The sequence below is a fragment of the Eurytemora carolleeae genome, unplaced genomic scaffold (genome assembly GCF_000591075.1).
Source record: "Eurytemora carolleeae unplaced genomic scaffold, Eaff_2.0 scaffold933, whole genome shotgun sequence".
Classification (NCBI taxonomy): domain Eukaryota; kingdom Metazoa; phylum Arthropoda; class Copepoda; order Calanoida; family Temoridae; genus Eurytemora; species Eurytemora carolleeae.
Window position 1 is genome coordinate 53,676 of NW_019396846.1, and position 21,686 is coordinate 75,361.

Consider the following 21,686-nt stretch of genomic DNA (forward strand, 5'->3'; position numbering starts at 1 on the left):
CTAAAGCTAAAGGTTGAGAGGTTAACAAGTCATTGAAAAACTTAGCTCAACATTAAAATTAAAACATTAAATATTAAATTTCGAATTGCTCTGAAACCCTGTCGTTATACTAGAGTGGTGATGATTATGAGTGTATATAATTTGGAAGGTTTTTCCAACTCTTTGAAAATTTATTATCTGCTAATCTCAACCTGTTGTTGTTGTTGTTGTTGTTGCTCTGAGAAGAAGTTGTTGAACTGTAAAAGTTTAAGAAGGAATGTGGACACAAAGGTTCTAAATTTGATCTAATTCTTCTTCAAATTATCATCCTCGACCCAAAACATTTAACATTTTTCAGACATTTTAGAAGTTTTAAAAATTAAAAACAGAAAATATTGTCAGAATGACATCCTTTTTTTCTAAAAACAAAATTGTCTGAAATTCATTTGGACAGTTTTTGGAAATTTTTGACATTAATTAAAATTGTCTGAATAAATTGTCTGACATTTATTAAATTGTCTGACATATATTAAATTGTCTGACATTTGTAAAATTTTCTGACTTTTATTAAATTGTCTAACATTTATTAAATTGTCTGACTTTTATTAAATTGTCTGACATTAGTAAAATTTTAAAACTTTTATTAAATTGTCTAACATTTATTAAATTGTCTGACATTTATTAAATTGTCTGACATTTGTTAAATTTTCTGACTTTTATTAAATTGTCTGACATTTATTAAATTGTCTGAAATTATTAAATTTGTCTGACAATTGTTAAATTGTCAGACAATTTATTGAAGTTTTCTGACAATTTATTGAAATTGTCTGACATTTATTGAAATTGCCTGTTATTTATTGAAATTGTCTGACATTTATTGAAATTGTCTGAAATTTATTTAAATTGTCTGTTATTTATTGGAATTGCCTGTTACTTACTGAAATTGCCTGTTATTTATTGAAATTGCCTCTTATTTATTTAAATTGTCTGGCATTTATTTAAATTGTCTGACATTTATTGAAATTGTCTGACATTTATAGAATTGTTTGATATTTATTAAAATTGTCTGAAATTTATTTAAATTGCCTGTTATTTATTGAAATTGCCTGTTATTTATTGAAAATGCCTGTTATTTATTGAAATTGCCTGTTATTTATTGAAAATGCCTGTTGTTTATTGAAATTGTTTGTTATTTATTGAAATTGGCTGTTATTTATTGAAATTGCCTGTTATTTATTGAAAATGCCTGTTATTTATTGAAATTGCCTGTTATTTATTGGAAATGCCTGTTATTTATTAAAATTGCCTGTTATTTATTGAAAATGCCTGTCATTTATTGAAAATGTCTGTTATTTATGAAATTGTCTGACAAATTCGTCTGATTATGAGTCTGCCAGAACTGCTAGTTTTTACTTAAATAGAAATAAAAGATCTGTTCACTAATATTGAAATAAAGATCTATTCCGTCATATTAAATTAAGTGACTGTTCAGCGTTCTCTCTAACGGAATTATAAAGTCCTGTTCATGGTATTAAAGAAGAATATGTCCCTGAGCAGAAATTCCTCAGAATCTAGTTTATCCTCATGACAGACCAGATTATACGCGTTAAAAAAATCTTCAGATTTGTACTCAGAACTCCTAGGATACAAAAACGACATTCAAGATCAATATTCTAAAAGAAGGCGACATTGATATTATGTGAGAGGACTAATCTTATTTAGTGTTTCCCCCCATGGTTTGCTTATGTCTAATACTTCATTGAAAGGGATGCAGGAGGGGGGGGAGATTCATTAATGCATATCTTTTTTTTTAAGTGAAAACTGAATAAAGCAGAATGAAAGTCGTATTTGACAATTCTTTTAACTACAGGGTGTCCCACAAAACATGACATTCAATACATAGTTATTTTCAGATAAACAAATCTTTTGCTTAGTTATATTTTACTTTGAAATCAATTTCAATATAACATGACTCTCATACAGTGAACCCCTTAATAACGAATACATCGAAAGAATTCATCAAATGTCGTATTCTTCACTTTCTGATAATGGAATGTTGCAGATATTTCGTTTTTTAATTAAATGATTACATGGAACTCTTTGAAACTGTTCCCGCATATTCATGGCTATTTATTTATTTTCGCAAATACCGAAATTTACGTAATATAGTATATAACTCATTGAAAAATTGTCAAGACGACATTTGATAAATTCCTCCGATGTGTTCGTTATTAAGGGTTTCACTGTATATTATTTGTATTGATATTTGGTATCAAACATCTTGACAAATAATGGAAAAAGGCATTCTAAACTATTCACCAACTGTCATGTTTCGTGGGACACCCTGTAGATATGCCACTGAACATCTGGTTCAGGTCTCATTTTTAGAAATAAAAAAATTATTAGCAATGAATTTCTTCCTGAAAGAAAGAACAAAGACGACATTTATTCTGCCTTGTCATGTTTATAAATATTTAAAAACTCTGTTTATCGTTTGGGAAAAAATGTCTGTTAAGCTCAAACCACAGATCCCTGTTTCCACAACCATAACCGTAGAGAACAGAATCTGTTCACAGTAGTTCAAGCCAGGACGGAGAGGTTAAGGAGATCATTTATACCTTATATCCAATATATATATGCTTTTACCAATGTGACAAATTTAAAATGTATAATCTAATTTTGTATGAATGTTAATCCTTTGATTTTTATCACAATAAACTCTATTTATTTATTTTATTTATAAATGTTCAGGAGGGTTATCCACAAAGGATAAGACTTCAGAGACATCTGTAATTCATTGTTTACTCCTAGTCCTACATTTATGGTTTAATGCAGCTTTCATCTTGTTTCTTTGTTTGCCAAATCTTCTAAAATACCATTGAAAGACTTTATTTTAGGCAGAATGCCTATTCAATCTGTAAAAGAGCTTAAACTCGTCATTAAAGTCTCATCTGTTCTGGGTAACCCTGTATTAAAAGGTTACAATTACAATCAAGATTTTAAATAAAGAGCTTTTTATAAAAGCAAACCTTTCGATTTCAGCCCCCGAGGTTTCATCATGGCTGAGTTCGTCTTTCAAATTCCATAAATAGTCAAATCCAAATCTGAAAATTAAAATTAAAAAAAAAAAAAAATGTATACCTTGGAAATAGTAATCTAATTATTAAAAATACAATGATCATTGAGACATAGCTACAAGCTACCTTGCAAGTAATCTTATTGTTAAACATACAATAATCATTGAGACATAAAGCTACAAACTACCTTGCAAGTAATCTAATTGTTAAAAAAACAATAATCATTGAGACATAAAGCTACAAGCTACCTTGCAAGTAATCTAATTGTTAAATTGCCACAAAAAAATAATCATTGAGACATAAAGCTACAAGCTACCTTGCCAGCAATCCAATTGCTACAAATCAATAATTATTGAGGCCTAAAGCTACAAGCTATACCTTGCAAGCAATCTAATTGGTACAAAACAATAATCATTGAGACCTAAAGCTACAAGCTACCTTGCAAGTAATCTAATTACTACAAAACAATAGTCATTGAGACATAAAGCTACAAGCTACCTTACAAGTAATCTAATTGCCACAAAACAATAACCATTGAGACATAAAGCTACAAGCTACCTTGCAAGTAATCTACTTGTTAAAAATACAATAATCATTGAGACCTAAAGCTACAAGCTACCTTACAAGTAATCTAATTGCTACAAATCAATAATTATTGAGACCTAAAGGTACAAGCTATACCTTGCAAGCAATCTAATTGCTACAAATCAATAATTATTGAGAACTAAAGCTACAAGCTACCTTGCAAGTAATCTAATTATTACAAAACAATAATATTGAGACATAAAGCTACAAGCTACCTTGAAAGTAATCTAATTATTACAAAAAAATAATCATTGAGACATAAAGCTACAAAGTAATCTAATTATTACAAAACAATAATATTGAGACATAAAGCTACAAGCTACCTTGCAAGTAATCCAATTGCTACAAAACAATAATCATTGAGACATAAGCTACAAGCTATACATTGCAAGTAATCTAATTGCTACAAAACATTAATCATTGAGACATAAAGCTACAAGCTATACCTTGCAAGCAATTAATTGCTACAAAACAATAATTATTTAGACCGAAAGCTGCAAGTTACCTTGCAAGCAATCTAATCGCCAAGAAAGGATAAACATTGAGACCAGAAGCCACAAGTATACCAAGTAATCCACATTCATATCTTAAAAATAAAGAAATTCATAATTTGCATAGATGCATGAAAATTACAGTTCAGAAAATGAGTCATGGCTCATGAAATGTCATGGATAAACTTCTTTCTTTTGGGATATCCCTAAAGTTTGATAAAGACACAAAAATCTGTTTTGGCCAACACAAGATTGCTAAATAAGGAGTCAACTGAAGGAAGAAATAGTAATGGAGAATGGTTTATCATAAAGAAAGCACTTAATTGCTTCAAAGAAAAGTTAAAGCTGTTAATATTGAGTGACGATGTAGATTGAGGCGAAACAAATGTGTTGACCTCTGATCTAACCTGTGATATGTGTTTAATGCTATATCTCTGCATTCCACACTGCAGAAACTGACCCCACAGCAGGTTCTAAAAAATAAAAAATAAATATTCAACAAAGCAAAAGTTAATTTTGTCATTTTCAGGCTTTGTAACACTACATTTTCTTTGTCAACCTGATTACGAATAGCTTCTGTCTATGAGCCATAGCATATATATTCTCTATTTGAAAAAAATACTGATTTATCAATAAAATATTTATCATCAAAAAAATTCTGTTTTTAGGGAACATTTTGAGTTATATCATATGGAAACTTGTGCTCATAACTTGGGTTTGATCTATTATCTTTCAAAAACCGGGAATTAATAGTCATAGGCTAAAATCAAGACAATTTGTAAAATTTACGTACAATTTCCAATTTAATGAGCCCAATTTTAGGCTTTAGATCTAAAATGACAATTTTAAAACCTCCTAAAGTTTCCAACTGGAGTGAATTAATTTGGTAAAAATAAAGATTGCCCATAAGGGTCTATGCAGATTTGCTTATAATCGGATTTTCAAGATTGAGACCATTTTTTTAATATCTGTCTACAATTTCCGATTTAATGAGCCCAATTTTAGGCTTGTAGTTCTAAAACTACAAGCACTGTAATAAACTGTAACCTAACAATGAACATAAAATTGTGCAAACAGAGATTATCATATACTTTTTACTGCGCTTCAGTTGGAAATTTTAGGAGCCTTAAAAAATGGTTATTTTAAATCCACTAACCTAAAATTGGGCTTTTGAATCAGAAATTGTATGTAGATATTAAAAATGGTCTCAATCTTGAAAATTTGATTACAAAGGAGTCTGTAAATCCTTATTTCCCATTTTTTTAAACACCCTGTACATAATTTATCAATATCTTTTTTTTATTTTTATATCTTTAATCTTTGCTATACCATCTATCTTTTTGAAGCATCTTTACCCTTTGAAACAAATGGACTCACAACACATTTTCTGGTTGATAAATAATGGTTTAATTCTTGATTGTAGAATCTTACAAAATCGAAAATATAAAATTCCTAAAGCAAAAATAAAATAAAATTAAAAGATATCTTCATAAAAAAACAAGGCTTTCATATATATGTTCCCTAAGGCCGACCAAACGGCTGGACCAAATGGGCTTAACATTTTTGTAGACACTTATGGGTCGCCTTGGGATGACAGAATGGCAAAAAAATTAAATTTCAAGTTTTTTCCACGGGCAACGCCAAACCCTTCAGCTAGTGTAAAATAAAACAGATACAAAATTTGGTTAAAGGGACTGTAAATGTAATTTCCAGTGGCCCTCTATACAAAGGCAATACCAAATTCACAATGCTTCCCTTAAAACCTCAATCAGATCAAAAATGTGGAAGATACCATCGTTTTTCTGATGTAAAAAGTGATTAATTTGGATACCATTTTAATTCAGGTATTGCAGTGTTTGCATGAATGGTCACAGAAAATTTCACTTACAGTCCCATCAAGTGGATATTGCTTTTTGTATAACCCTCTTTACTGTAGAATTTCAAATAATGTGCTGATTTAAATACAGATTAGGAAAGCTGAAACAATTTGTAAAATCATGAACTTCATACTTAAGCAAGAAGTAGTTTACAATAAACTTTTATCTTTGCAGACTTTGATATCTCAAATAATGATTTATGCCAAATCAAATAGTTAAAGTTTGAATTATCAAAGCTTACATTACCAGTTGCAAAGTGACTAGAAAATTCAAGTTAGTGGCAAGTGTTCAGTTCCTATTTATGGAGTAACGTTTCACCCAAAAATATGTGTATATGGTACAGCACAGTTTCTTTTATTTTATCTTTAAACTGGGCATAAATACATTTGTAATCTTCTTTTCATTGAAAAAAGAAAATTGCTGTTAAAATGAAAACAAAAATATCTTGTATTTTGGTAACTTTTAATCACAGGTTTAGCACTTCTTTAGTTGTTTGAACAATAAATATACAACAATGAATAACAATAGAAATATATGAACTAATAATAATCTAAATAATAATCTAAATAACAATCTAAATAATAATCTAAATAATAATCTCCAATGTGGAGCAGTAGCGTTCTATGATTTCAGGCTTGGTGAAGATTTTTTTCTTTTGTTTCTTCTTATTTGGTGCTGAAGGGAGGGAATAAAATTCCTCACTGTTCTCTATAATGTTTCTTCTTGAGTTGTAGCGTCCAAGGGAAGAGTATCGATAATCCTAATTTTTACATTTTAAAGCATCTAATTACAATAATATTCAGTGAACTATAAAAGTTGAACTCAATTTTTTTTTTTAAAGTAAATTTAAAATGTTTCCTTTGCTTGTGAATCCTCTAGATCATAATCATCAAACATTATTGAAGCTTCTAAAGTCTCCTTCTTTACTTCAGTCTCCTTGATATAAGAATTTCATTAAAAATTGAATATAATTATTTCTTCAAAAAATGTTTCACCTTGTATCCAAGAAATTCGGATATATTGTAGGTCTTGTAGATTTGCTCATAGTCCTGAACAAGATAAAAATGAAAAATTAAATTTTAAAGTTGGATTTATTTCTACCTTTAAATCTTCTTTTGATGGCTCAGTTCCTACATTTACACAGCTTCTAAAAATTAAAAATGATAAATTGATAATATTTATTCCAAACTATAATAATTTTTTTATATCAAAAATACCTGTCAAACACTGGATTACTGAAGTAACTTAAACTGCTTGCAAAATCTTTTTCCTCTAAGAAATTAGTCATCCGTTCAAATATTCAGTTCATTGATTTTTTCTTTTGCTAATTATTACCTTTTCTTCTAGTTGTATCTGTGTGACTCTTTTTGTTTAAAGAATTATGATCTGTGCTTTTTGAAAATTCAAAAAGACAACCAGAGTTATTGGAATCATTAGGACCCATTTCTTTCCTTGGAATCTGATCTTTAGCCTCTATCCACAAAATAACAAAATATCAATTTATTGTCTTAATGAAATTCCTAAACTTATATTGTGCTAAATAACCTTGTAGGCTCTGAAGGTTTTGATAGATATTAGCTGCAGAGTGATAACTGACTGGTAGACGGGTCCTAAGTGTTAAACAATTTGATATAATTCCAAGGGAAACAGAATAAAACAGCTTGCTATAGAACCTCTCTTGCTGCGGTAATGTTATATATATTTGAATTTATTTTTTCAAATTAGTACTGCATAAACATTTGTGATTTGTTTTCAATTTGATTTGTAAATATCAATTTGTGTGAATATTAAACATTTTTTGATATCTTAATTCAAACCTTCTTTGAAAGTAGGGTCTTGTAAAGCTTGATGTAGAAAGGTGTTGAAGTGTTTGAAGAGGATATGGAGGGTAGAGAGGATGAATGCGAGCTGGGAAACTATGAAATCCCGGGTAAAAATTCTGGGTTCTAACAGAATTTATTGTTTTAATTTCTAGTTGAGAAGGATATCAGGCAGGTAGCTTTAATTTTTTTTAATCTGATGTTTTTGAACTTTCAAAAGACTCCATCACAATTTAAATTATAAAAGTTTGCTTTTAGTTTACAAGATTTTAATTCTAAAACTAAATAAACTTTTCAGATTTTTAAGTTTTAAAAGCAAATCAAGTTGCTTTTGAGTACTCTAATTAATTGAATACAAATAATTCTGTATCATGTTAAAATCTTTTGAAAATGAATAGCACTGATTGCACAAAAAGTCATTAAACATGTATCTTCCTGTTATGCCTCCTTGTAGACATTGACATTGCCATTCTATCTAGTCTTCTATTTTCTTCAACCATCTAGGTGGTAAATAAAAAATATAGGTTATTCAAAACCTCAGAAATGTTTTTCAATATCAGAACATGACAAAGTTGTTACCTTTTGCTTTTCCACTAATTTGTATCTTGAAATCTCCAGCTCTCGCAGCTCTCTGGATAAAGCAGCAATAATAAAAATATTTGGCAATAAAAAAAATAAAAAAATGTTTAACATCCCTGATCAAAGGCTATAATTGGCAATATAAATGATTAAGATACAAAACTATGTTTTTAATCAATCTTTTTTTGTAAAATCATAAAAACCAGAAAATTTTACATTTTACAGTTTTTAGTTTCTAGTTCTAAGGAACTGGGTTCTCTCCACCAACTTTAAATTTCTCATCAATATATCTTTGAAACTTGATTGTGCAACCAATTTCTATTTAAACTGTGACTGTTTGGTCTAATTTAATTCGTTTTTTGGAATATTGAAAGGCGTACAAAATAAGGTTACACAGATATAAGGATTAGATGATTTAAGTTTGTGGCAAATGATCAGTTTCTTTGGCATGAAAAATATCCTGGTATGCTTTGGATATCTCATAGGCCAAACATATTGGCCTTGAAAGCACATGGAAAATTTCCTGAACTTCCTTGTGTATGCTATTGCTGATTTTTCCTGAGTTTGTTTCTAATATAATCTGCTTTCATATTGATAAAGGTTTGGTCAACAATGAGCCAAATAAAGATCAGAACCAATCCAAGGACAAATGGAACAACTTTGACAAACAATTTAACAGTAATATTATAAATCTCAATTCATAACTTTAGGCAGCTCTAGAAGTTTTTTTTGTAAACTAACAATAAAATTCATGATAAACTACAGTAAATCTTGTTTTTAATCATTACTGATATACATATATATACTGATATACAACCACATGAACTTTTTTTCATTTTCATTTCGTACAATGCAAACTACAGGAGCTCTGAGGTCACAAAGTCCTTCTGACTAATTCACCGAAAGTTTGTGAACAAGAATTGCAGAGGCCTGGCCATGCTACCTTGCTATAATTTCTTACAGTGAGACCTCTAAAACTGTGATTCTAACAAACATCTTCTTTTTCCACAGTTTTACAAGTCCCACTGTACAACTTTGTTTTTACTTACAATAAACAGCAACAATTGCAATCCTTATATTCAGCAATTACTTGAAATAGTGAGAAGTGTCTAAATTGTTAAAATTTTCCTGCAAAAATAGATTTAATGTACTCTGGGGGTTGCGTCAGAATACAGTATCGAACAACAATGTATATTCCTAAAAAATTATTAGTAATGGTTTTATTAGTGATAGGCATCCTTACAGATCTATTTTTTAACATGTAAGACTTTCTAGGTAGCTCCGCAAAAATTCAAAGTATGGCAGTTTAAAATTTTACTTTTATAATTTTGCTTTTATTGTATTCTGCAAAAATTTTACTTTGAAGAAAATTATGATAGGCCTGAGTGGCAAATCAAAACAATTGGCCCAAAGTTCTATATCAAATCAACGTTTTGCATCGTATCAAAATAACCAAACTTTTAGCAAATTTTGAAATTTGTTAAACTTCTCAGGTATCTTTTAACAGATATTAAAATGATGCCCTACACTATTCTTACCTATTGCAATACTTGACATGATCACAAAAATATGGAGAAAAAGCCATGGAAGAAGAAGATACCTATAATTGGAACTAGTTAGATCTTAATGAGTTTATAAAAAAAATTACCAATCTAATTCTTAACTTACCAAAAGAATGAAGTTTTTTTTTACTAACACTGATTTTCTAATCTTGCTCTTTGCAACCCAATCTCATAGACTTTAGATATTTAAAATTCTGAATTCTGTTAGATGAATTAAACTAAATTGGACATATCAAAGGTTTACACTAACAGGTTGCAACGACAGAGGAATTAGAAAATTTAATGTTTACTTCGTTTTTTTAATAGATTTATGATTTTGTAGCAAGAGTTTTTTATATTATCGTATTCTCAACATATTTAAGATCAAATGTTCCGGAAAACGAGTTTGATATATTAATTGCTGTCCTTCATATTTCAGGGCTATTAATTTACCTTGAATTTAAAAATAAAAAGCAGTTCCTTAAGAATTATCCAAAAACTTCTGACTCTACAATTTTCAAATTCATTTAAAGGCAACATTTCATGCGCTCTTGCTTTGTATTCTTATATATCATATATTCACTTTGTTTTTTTCTGATACAGCAAGGACACAAAGAAGATCTTGATTTTGCACATTTTGGAGAAATCTTGACAACATCTTCTTTTAGATTACCTATTCTTGATCTTGACAGCAACCACAAGAAGAAAGCTGACAAGAAGGCCAAGAAGAGCAGCAACAAGTCCAATTACAAGATGTATTACAGTTATCAAATCAGGCTTAACATAAAAGTTTAAATTTTCAAATTTAAACTGTTGAAAAGGCCAAAAATGGCTAAAACGTGGTATAAAGGTTTTGGCACTTATGAAAATAATTTGAAATGATAAGATTTGGTATTTGAGCTAGTTTTGCAATAATGCTTTTTCGATATAATGGAGACAGCATTTTGAATTATTATGCATTTTTTACCTGAACCATAGACCAAAGGTAAACTCCTATTCCTAGTAGAACATAGAAGAAACCCAAAGCTACTCCAGCAACCTAAAATCCATCTTATAATTATAATACAGTTTAACCCAGTACTTTGGAGACATCAAAATAATTCATAAAATGTCATCTTAACAATTTTTCAATGGGTTTATACTAAATCTCAATAATTAATAAAAAGAAATAGCCATGAATATGCGTGAACAGTTTTAAAGAGCTCCATTTAATTGTTCAATTAAAAACTAGATATCTGCACAATGTCATTATCAGTAAGTAAAGAATACAACATTATAATAATTCTTTCAATGTCTTCAAGTACTCTGGGTTAAACTTTACATATATATAGGTTGCCACAAAATAAGACAATTGTGAGTTTAAATAATCAAAATTTAGAAGCTCAAACTAATTTCAATTTTAATTTTATAAAATGTATCAAATTAATATTATTAGATTTTGGGGAGTTCAGGTTTGTCCATCTCTCTCTTTCAAGCTTTCTTGCTTTAAGTGGTAAATAAACATGACACGACAGCATTTACATTTTTTTTAAATAGGCATTTGGGAAATTTCTCAGATACCCGGGCATTTGGGAAATTCCCCAAATTCTTATAGGTGTTTGAGGGTGGTATATTTTTAAGATTTTGGAAATTTCTCAAATGACTGGATATTTGGGGAATTTCCCAAAAACCTAGGCATTTGGGAAATTCCTCAAATGTCTGGTTAATGGGAAATTCCTATTTTTGACATTTTTGATAATTGCTCTTAATAAAGAAAGAAAATTAATAAATTTAGAAAATTTGTTTTCAAATTAAAAGCTGTCTTACAAACAAACTGAACATTTTAATCCCTTTAAACTTTCAATGGATGGTGAAACTTTGATATTTTAAACTTATTCTAATAGATACAGCATTATTCATGATTCAGCTTATCAAAGATCTATCATATTAGATTGCAAAGATATAGGAATTAGAAAATTAGAAGGGAGTGTTAAGATTCCTCACAGATTTTTGTAATGGATGTGTACATTTTTAAATCGTTTCATAAGCTTTTAAAAATCATTTATGAGAATCTTAAATGTAAGCAAAAATAAGTGAAAATATTGACAACAATAAAATTTTCTTTTTTTTACAATACCAGATTCATATTCATATTTTTATTCAACTACAAAGCACGAGATAATACAAATAAAAAATCACAATTTACTATGTAGTTTGGACCCGCCTAACCAGAGTTGGTTGTTTTGATTGGTTGGCCCATTGATGCTTAAAAATAAAATTAATGTAAAATAAGTGGTTAATTCCTTCTTAACCATTTTCCCCTTAATTCTTAATTCTTTATTCTTAAAAGAAATATTTTTAAAGTAAGATTAAAAAAGTGTAACCTGCGTAACTCTCTTCATGGGTATTTTCATCTCCATTTTTAATTTTCACTTTGGTTTCATTCACAGTTATTCAGATGACGGCGTAAACATAACTCTTCCAACATTTTTCTTTATTTCTGTTAGAAGAAGATAAAGAGCTTGGATGGAAAACATGATCGAATTAACTCAAGTAGTGTATAACTTGACACAAATCTTTTTAATCATTTCTAACAAAAATAGTTTTTTACAAATATATATATTTTTTTTAAAGATAATGGTTCCGAATGTATTTACAATTGTAGAAAAATGTATCAAAATATACACTAAAATGTGCTTAAAGATCAATAAGATTTTTTTTATCAGAAAATTTTCTACATCATGTCAATTCCTTTCGTTGCCCCCTGATGTATAAATCCGCAAAATGTCTCTACGCAAGAGAAACCACAATTGAAAATTTGTAATTTTTATAATTTTTGAGCGGCTAGACAAAGGAAGCGTTACTTGAAATTACGCCTACAGACCTTTCACTAGTTTCACCGGAATAATTCAAATGCGCCAATTTTGAGTTTTTTTTTTGGCGAGCGATCTTGCGAAATTAGAGCTTTAAAAATGGATGCGAATATGTCTTTACACAGTTTTAGACCCTGCTACTATTCCTATACTGAGATAAATATATGTATTATAATTCTAACAATACTATACAATCATAGGTGACATACTTTGATTTATCTATCTATCTATCTATCTATCTATCTATCTATCTATCTATCTATCTATCTATCTATCTATCTATCTATCTATCTATCTATCTATCTATCAATATTTACCTGCAAGGTATAACTGCTTTAATCTGTCCCATACATTCGGTACAGTGGGATCCAAATCTTGAAAAAAAAGAATTTTTTTTTGAGCTCTTTGAAAATATTTTAAATGCTTCAACGTATAAACTGAGAGAAAACTCTAAAATAGGAAGCCAATTTTTGTACTCAAATTATGGCTTTAAATAGTCCAAGAACATGAGACACAGCTATTGTGTAGTGTAAACAGATTCATTTCACTTAATTATTGATTTAATAATTTACAAGGATAACTATTGTAACAACTTTGAATGTCGTCTTCCTATTCCACAGTTTTCTTGTTCTCACTGTATATTTATTATGTAAAAATTGATTTACACAAAGAAAGTCGTTTTGACTGTTAGACTAATAATGTGAGGATGACATTTAAGAATGTTTTTTTAGGATTATGATTTTCCAACCACCTGTGAATTTTTCTAAATAACTTTTAAACGGCTTACATTAGAACGCCAGAACTTCATCACTTTTTCAACTTCATGTTTGATTTAGTTTTCTTGATTCGTAGGATAAAAGTGGAGGATAGTCAAACGGCGGGTCGGTGTTTAAAAAAATCAGAAATGATTAATAAATTTTTTATTAATTAAGCTAAAATTTTAATATTTGAAAAGCCCTTACAAATTGATGTACTAACATATGTCATGTGTTAATAATTTTCAAAAGTAATAATAACTATTTTTGAACATTTTTCCGACTTTCATTTTCACACTCTAACCTTTTATAAAGTTATTGGCCTAATTTATTTTTAATGAGCCTTAAAAATTTGGACCAGGGACAAGTATAACACTCCCCTATCTCAACTCTAAGGGAAAAATCATAGTAAACATCCTCCCTCATCTTTTTAACTTTAATGATTTATTTTAATAAAATTTTACAATATTTTTAAATATTATATAATATCAGATGAAAATATTTTGAGATTTATATATTTCTTGTTCTTCATTTTCTTCTTGTTCCTACATTTTCAATTATATTCGGCTAATTTTGACAATAAAAAGAAAAGATTTTTAGTGGATGTCCATGTAGTTCGCCACTTTACAAGAAATAACTATTTATAAAGGATCTTGCTTTTTTTCTGAACTTTGTATTCCATCCCTCATCTATATTAGACAAAAATAGCCAAATCGGGATAGGGTTAAGCAAACATATCCTTATACCATGGCTTGCAAATAATTTTGTTTCACATTCTTACTTATCTGGATGCAGGGACCATGTTATTGGCTTTTCCTTTAATATTGTACTCCCAACTGGAATTGTCTTGTTTGCAACAGCATATCTAGATTAAATTAAAAAAAAATTAGTTTATGAACTGTTCTTCTTGCATAAACTGCATTTAAAATTATAAAAAAGTGTTTCAAATACAAAAAATCATCTTGAAAAGGAAAAATAAGATTAAGAAACTTCTCTGAAGCATTTGTGGATATAATTTCAAGTGACCCTCTATTTACAGAATGACATGGCTCAATTCACAACGGTACCATTTAAGTTGTTGCTGAGCCACAAAAGGGATGATATAATCATTTTTGCAGATTTGAAAAGACGAAGTTTCGTCGTATTTTCCAGACAAAATTAAGGAAACTCTTCGTAAACAGGGTTCCGAAAGAATTTCCCCCTTTTAAAATTTACATAAAGAAACTAATTCTGAAACTTTCGAATTTAAATTGAAATACTATCGACACTATAGTTTCAGGAGAAGTAAATATTTCCATTTACTGTTAAGCACCGATATAAGGATTCATCTCTAATTGGATGATCAGGTAGATAGAAAGATAGATGATACTGCCAAGCAATTTCTGTTGGTTCAGAATAAACACCAAACACATGTCTGAACCCTGATTGGATCAGGCGCTAATGGAATCGCATACAAGTGTGTCGAGTCATCTTTAGAATCAATTCAAACTCGATAAATTAGGTTTGTTTGCATGGAGTATTAAACTTAAAGAGTTTCATGGACAATGGTTTAAATTAATCCTTTGAACGAAACATCTATTACAAAAAATTCGATAGAGAGTTTGTCTGATTTAAGTTTTATCGCTTAAAAATGCATTAATTTACTTTTCTTAACTTACCTTCCCCTTCCCTTTTGGTACTTGAAAGTGACAGCATCGGATATGGCTGGGAACATTTTACTGCACGATTCAACCTGAAAAGTACATTTTACAGCAAGATTCAACCTGAAATAGTACATTTTACTGCAGGTTTCATTCTGAAATAGTACATTTTACTGCAGGATTCAACCTGAAATAGTACATTTTACTGCAGGATTCAACCTGAAAAGTACATTTTACTGCAGGATTCAACCTGAAATAGTACATTTTACTGCAGGATTCAACCTGAAATATTTGTACAATAGTACATTTTACTGCAGGATTCAACCTGAAAAGTACATTTTACTGCAGAATTCAAGCTGAAAAGTACATTTTACTGCAGGATTCAACCTGAAAAGTACATTTTACTGCAGGATTCAACCTGAAATAGTACATTTTACTGCAGTATTCAACCTGAAATAGTACATTTGTAAAATAGTACATTTTACTGCAGTATTCAACCTGAAATAGTACATTTGTATAATAGTACATTTTACTGCAGGATTCTAAAAATAGTACATTTGTACAATAGTACATTTTACTACAGGATTCTACCTGAAATAGTACATTTGTACAATATTACATTTTACGGCAGGATTTTACCTTAAATAGTACATTAGTAAAATAGTACATTTACTGCAGAATTCTAACTAAAACAGTACATTAGTACAATAGTTCATTTTACTGCAGGGTTCTATCTGAAAAAGTACATAAGTACATTAGTACATTTTACTGCAGGATTTTACCTAAAATGGCACACTAGTATTAGCACATTATTACACATAATTATAACAGTAAATTCGTACAATTGTACGTTAGTACAATAGTGTGCAAGAGTACAATAGTACAATAGTACAATAGTGCAATAGTACAATAATAGAATAGCACAATAGTACACTATTACAATAGTACAATAGTACAATAGTACAATAGTACACTATAACAATTGTATAATAGTACGTTATTACAATATTACATTACTACAATAGTACTTTAGTACAAAAATACATTATTACACTAGTACTTTGATAGTATACTATCACTATGGGCTGATTTTAAAGATTGTATTATCATTATCATTATCCTAATCTATTAATACCTTTAATATTTTTTCTTTAAATTTATCAACTGTTGAAATGGTAACAACAGCAGAAGTTTTCTGTTTGTCTTTTACTTTTTCTCCTTCTTCAATCTAAACAATAAATAAATAAGAAAGAGTTATTTTAAGTCTTAAGAGTCATGAATATTAGTCTTGGACATCTTTTATCTTCAGAAACGTGCATGACTTTTAATTGTACATACTTTCTTTACCGCGTAAATCCTGTGTTTAACCTCGTGCATGCTGTGTTTACCACGTGAATCATTTGTTTACCTCGTGAATCATTTTTTTACCTCGTGCATGCTATGTTTACCTCGTGCATACTGTGTTTACCTCGAGCATGTTGTGTTTACCGTGTGCATGCTGTGTTTACCTCGTGCATACTGTGTTTACCTCGAGTACACTGTGTTTGCCTTGTGCATGCTGTGTTTAACTCGTGAATGCTTTTTTACCTTATGCATGCTGTGTTTACCTTATGCATGCTGTGTTTACCTCGAGCATATTGTGTTTACCTTGTGCATGCTGGGTTTACCTTATGCATGCTGTTTTTACCTTGTGCATGCTGTGTTTAACTTGTGCATGCTGTGTTTACCTCGTGCATGCTGTGTTTACATAGTGCATGCTGTGTTTACCTCGTGCATACTGTGTTTACCTCGAGTACACTGTGTTTGCCTTGTGCATGCTGTGTTTAACGCGTGAATGCTTTTTTACCTTATGCATGCTGTGTTTACCTTATGCATGCTGTGTTTACCTCGAGCATACTGTGTTTACCTTGTGCATGCTGGGTTTACCTTATGCATGCTGTGTTTACCTTGTGCATGCTGTTTTTACCTTGTGCATGCTGTGTTTACCTCGTGCATACTGTGTTTACCTCGTGCATACTGTGTTTACCTTGTGCATGCTGTGTTTACCTTGTGCATGCTGTGTTTACCTTATGCATACTGTGTTTACCTCGTGCATGCTGTGTTTACCTCGTGAATGCTGTGTTTACCTCGTGCATACTGTGTTTACTTTGTGCATGCTGTGTTTACCTAGTACATGCTGTGTTTACCTTGTGCAGGCTGTGTTTACCTCGTAAATGCTTTTTTACCTTATGCATACTGTCTTGAACATCCTTAAGAAATTTTTTCTTTTTCCCTTCCTCTAGAGCAGAGAACTTTAAACAATCAACAGCTGCTTCAAGTGCTACTCTTGACTCCTTATATCTATCATTAATGAAAACCATGATAACCTATTTGAAACAATTTTTATTATTTTGAAGTTTGCATTATGAGCCATTCCAGAAAAGTTACCAAATCATAAAGTTATTTAGATAAATTTCAAGATATGTACATGTTACCAAGAAAGTTTGCAAGATTAGAGACGACTGGTCAGATACAATTTAGTTTTTAGTAACAAATGCTAAGCAGCCAGGGGGTGGCAATGTACGTTTAATTAGGTATAGGATTGTCCGGTAACATTTGAGTTACCGGGTCTAGCCATAGGTCGGTAGCAAGCAAGAAGTATGAAATTATTTTTTTGAAAATTGATTCCATGTCAGGCTTGTGTTTACTTTTTGGCCCAAAGACAGTACACTGCAGTACAAAAAATGAGTGCACCTCTGAAATAACTTTTCTTGCATTAGAACCTTGACATTACCAATCTATATACTATTTTATCCAAGGAACTATATACAGGAACGCCCAGCCAACTCAGATATACGCAAATTGTGTACTGTACTCTGTGGGAGCCAAGGCACTAATGAAAGAAAAGTTATTTCAGAGGTGTACGTATTTTTTGTACTTTAGTGTAATGTCTTTGGACGGAAAAGTAAACACAAGACGGATATGTCACTGGTTTTAATATCTATGCAGAGTATACGCAACCGCAATTAACTTTCCTTGCATTAGTACCTTTGTGGGCGGAATTTAAACAAACCCAGTGCCCCCACAGAAGTTGAAGGGAAAGGACTAAAGCTTTGATGTGATATTACAGTCCAACAAAAAAAAGTTAATATATCAAGTTAGAGCGAATACATATGATTTTTGGCTTTCTGGTCAATATGGAAAATACAATAGCAATTAATTTATTTGAGGAAAAATACAGTAGCAATATTTTTGAGGAAAAATACAATAGCAATATTTTTAAGGGAAAATACAATAGCAATATTTTTGAGGAAAAATACAATAGCAAAATTTTTGAGGAAAAAAATAGCAATATTTTTGAGGGAAACAATAGCAATATTTTTGAGGAAAAATACAACAGCAGTATTTTTGAGGAAAAATACAATAGCAATTTTTTTGAGGGAAAATACAATAGCAATATTTTTGAGGGAAAATACAATAGCAATATTTTAGAGGGAAAAGGGCCCAAGGGGTGGACCATTGGGCCCTTTTCCCTCAAAAATGATGCGTTGCCTCTGAATTCTTTGTTTTAATTTTCCCGCTGCAGTACATAGATTTGACGCATCGGATATGGCGGTTCCTGGTCTATATATTTCTTGGTTTTATCTATGTGAGGAGATCAAATAAAATTCAAACTTTTGATCGTGGTTTTTTCAAAGTTTGCTCCTTTAATTTGAGTACCTCTGAGAGGATACCAAATTATACAAACTTTTTTGAATTTGTATATTTTAGTAGAAAACAATTAATAATCCCGTATGTTTTACCTTAAATATATCTACGTTTTAGACCCCACCCCCCCCAAAAATATTTAAGAAATAGATATTTTTTTAGATTTCTAGTTTTACCTTTTAAGAGCTAGAAGACACTGTCCCCGCCTCTCTTCTAGTTTAAACCGGTTTTTTGCTGGGTACTTATTCTCCAGGGCTAACTACATCATGTACAATTGTATATTTTCATAACAATTTCTAGCGCTTCGCGATTTTCGTTTTGTGATTTACTTGAGTGGAACGTATGCTGTTTTCTTTCTTCTATTTATTATAAAATGTTGCTAAAGAACTTTGTAATTTGAAACTGAACTATTTCACGCTAAGAAATGTAAAACTTTCATCCAACTAAATTTTTTTGAGCTTTGGAGCCAAATTCCAGTGCTCCAACAAATTTTCTTGCAGTTTTAGTTCTTGCAAGAGATTCAAATTAGAAAATCCAATGCGACATTACAATAAGAATAAAAGACAACATGCATTTAGAGCCTTTTTCGTTTGTAAATGTATAGAAACTAGGCTATTTTCCCTGATTGTCTGTGAGCATTGTCTCTTTGTATAAAACAATACAAGAAAACGTTGCGGATTTTTTCGTGGATTTTAAAAATTTCACGAAAATCGAACTTTTTTTGGAGGCCAATTTTTTTCTTCCGTTTTGACGTTTATTGCAAACAAAAAACAAAGTATATACTGATACAAAGTTTATACTTCATAATGTGTAATAACTAGACCTTTATTTTTATCTTCAATTTCATCATCATCATCCATAAACCTTCCCTGGGGTCACGCGAGGTCCCACAAAAAATTTGGGCTCCATCAGTTCAGCCGTCTGGACGTTTATTGGACAAGACACCGCAAAGTATATAAAGACTAGGATTTTAGGGCGCTTAGCTCCCATCTTTAATTTCAACTTTTAATCGTGACTTTATCTGTGAGCATCTTCTCTTTGTAATAAAACAAAAACAAAAAAGTTTGCGCATTTTTAAAATTTTACAAAAATAAAAAAATTTAACCACCAATTTTTGAAGTTATGATCATTCATAAACCTTCCCTAGGGTCACGTAAGGTCCCGCACAAATTTTCACCCGTTTTGACGTTTATTGGAAACAAACATATCAACAGACAGACAGAAAATCAAAGTATATAAAATATATATAGATGTAGATTTCCTTGATGTCTTGAATAGCGAAATCATATCCTCCCAGTCGTTGAAGACAAGTGGCTCTGGAAATACATTTTTTTTACTTCTAATAAAGTTATTGCCTTTAAAATCAATCTGTTTGTTAACTGTTGAGTTAACGATATATGCTTAACAATCAAGCGGTTAGTTAACAGATTTTTCAGAATTCAGTATCAGAATTTTTCGGAATTTTCCAATCCTTCCGTTCTTTATAGAAATATGGCCATCCCTTTATTCTATTATCTTAAGCAAGCTTTTAGATCTTAAAATTCAAATATTATATAATAAAAACCTAAATAAACAAAAAAACGTCCGATTGTTATGAGTCGACCCAGTCTTGATAATTGATGCGACTTTTCATAACAATATATGAATATGAAACTTTAAAAACAAAAAAATAAAAAAATAAAAAAAATATTAAAAATAAAGAAATTTGAAATACAAAAGTTAAAAAATAAAATTTGAAAAATAAGAAAAAAAACCTGTTAGCGTAGGCTAAAGCTAGATCTTCTGATTTGTCCGGAGCTAATACAACAGACCTTGAAAAGAGATTGTTAATGAATATAAAAATGCAAAGATTTTTTTTAATTAGCCTGTCAATTAACTCTGCTGTTGATGTTCCCGAACCCGTTTACATCTTTTAGTTGAAGAAATAAAAATTATAAAAGAATACAGCAATGTAATTGAATGAGATGGCAGAGATTTTATTGAGAACCAGAAAACTCTGGAATAAGAAGTCTACTTTTAGATTCAAGTTATTACTTTAATAAACCACTCTTCATGATGTACAGCAGTTGTGCAGTGTACACAGACCCACATAACTTAATAAGTTATTTCATAACTTCTATATAGTAAAGTTACTACTAAATCAAATGCACTTTAGTATTGCTGAAATGTCGTCTTTCTATTCTACAGTTTTCTGGTTATTCCTATAGATAATTTACTTTTATTTGATGAATTGAGATTTGAATGAAATTCTGGTAATATCAAAAGGCCACATTTTATAAATTCCAGGGCTTCGGCTATTTTGTTTAACTTGATTAAGAGTTTTACTTGTAGAGAGTGTAAAAATAAACATGGGAATCGAGAGACTACTTGAATATCGTCTTTGATTACAAATAATAGATAAATAACATAAAGTGCATCAAAAGAGATTGAAAGTCTAACGAGTTTTCCAAAATGTGCTCTACCTTCTTTGTAACTTTAAAATTGACAGAGATATTTAACATTTCAACAGTTTTGTTTATTTTCTATAAACTAGAATCTGGGCAAATATCCTAATATCTTCAATATCTCAATAATCGTCAATTTTGAAGGAAAAAACATGGTGAACCACATTTTGGAAATCCCGAGACTAGCGTAGTTTTCGGCGATAAATGTCTTAACTATGATACTACAAAATCATTACGAAGTAATCCCGCATGGAACAAAGACGATATAGAAGTCGTCATTTGATTCCCATGTTTATTGGGACACCTTGTAGATAAGGATGACGATCTTTAAGTTGTATTTTCACTGTTTCGTGGGACAC

At 30.2% G+C, this 21,686-nt stretch overlaps 1 protein-coding gene and 1 long non-coding RNA gene across 4 annotated transcripts in view; both read right to left on the reverse strand.

The window, feature by feature from the left end:
* LOC111709343 (SET and MYND domain-containing protein 4) overlaps positions 1–21,686 on the reverse strand; it is a 39,261-nt gene that overhangs the window by 7,433 nt on the left and 10,142 nt on the right. For both annotated transcript variants that reach the window (XM_023482986.1, XM_023482985.1), the window contains exons 7-19: positions 20,638–20,694; positions 20,145–20,199; positions 19,060–19,142; positions 17,422–17,536; positions 16,332–16,424; positions 15,215–15,288; positions 14,338–14,421; positions 13,119–13,175; positions 4,540–4,605; positions 4,147–4,227; positions 3,009–3,083; positions 1,529–1,618; positions 192–273 (exon numbers count right to left, since the gene is read on the reverse strand). In XM_023482986.1, coding sequence (XP_023338754.1) covers positions 192–273; positions 1,529–1,618; positions 3,009–3,083; positions 4,147–4,227; positions 4,540–4,605; positions 13,119–13,175; positions 14,338–14,421; positions 15,215–15,288; positions 16,332–16,424; positions 17,422–17,536; positions 19,060–19,142; positions 20,145–20,199; positions 20,638–20,694 — 1,012 coding nt within the window. The remainder of the gene's footprint in view (positions 1–191; positions 274–1,528; positions 1,619–3,008; positions 3,084–4,146; positions 4,228–4,539; positions 4,606–13,118; positions 13,176–14,337; positions 14,422–15,214; positions 15,289–16,331; positions 16,425–17,421; positions 17,537–19,059; positions 19,143–20,144; positions 20,200–20,637; positions 20,695–21,686) is intronic.
* Positions 9,543–10,984, reverse strand: LOC111709347 (uncharacterized). Of its 2 annotated transcripts, none has more exons than XR_002766833.1 (3): positions 10,623–10,904; positions 9,947–10,008; positions 9,543–9,605 (listed from the first exon to the last, which is right to left on the reverse strand). It is a non-coding gene; the product is annotated as an uncharacterized LOC111709347 (long non-coding RNA). The 2 variants fall into 2 exon arrangements; XR_002766834.1 differs by lacking the exon at positions 9,543–9,605 and adding an exon at positions 10,917–10,984 and having other exon boundaries at positions 9,842–10,008; positions 10,623–10,726.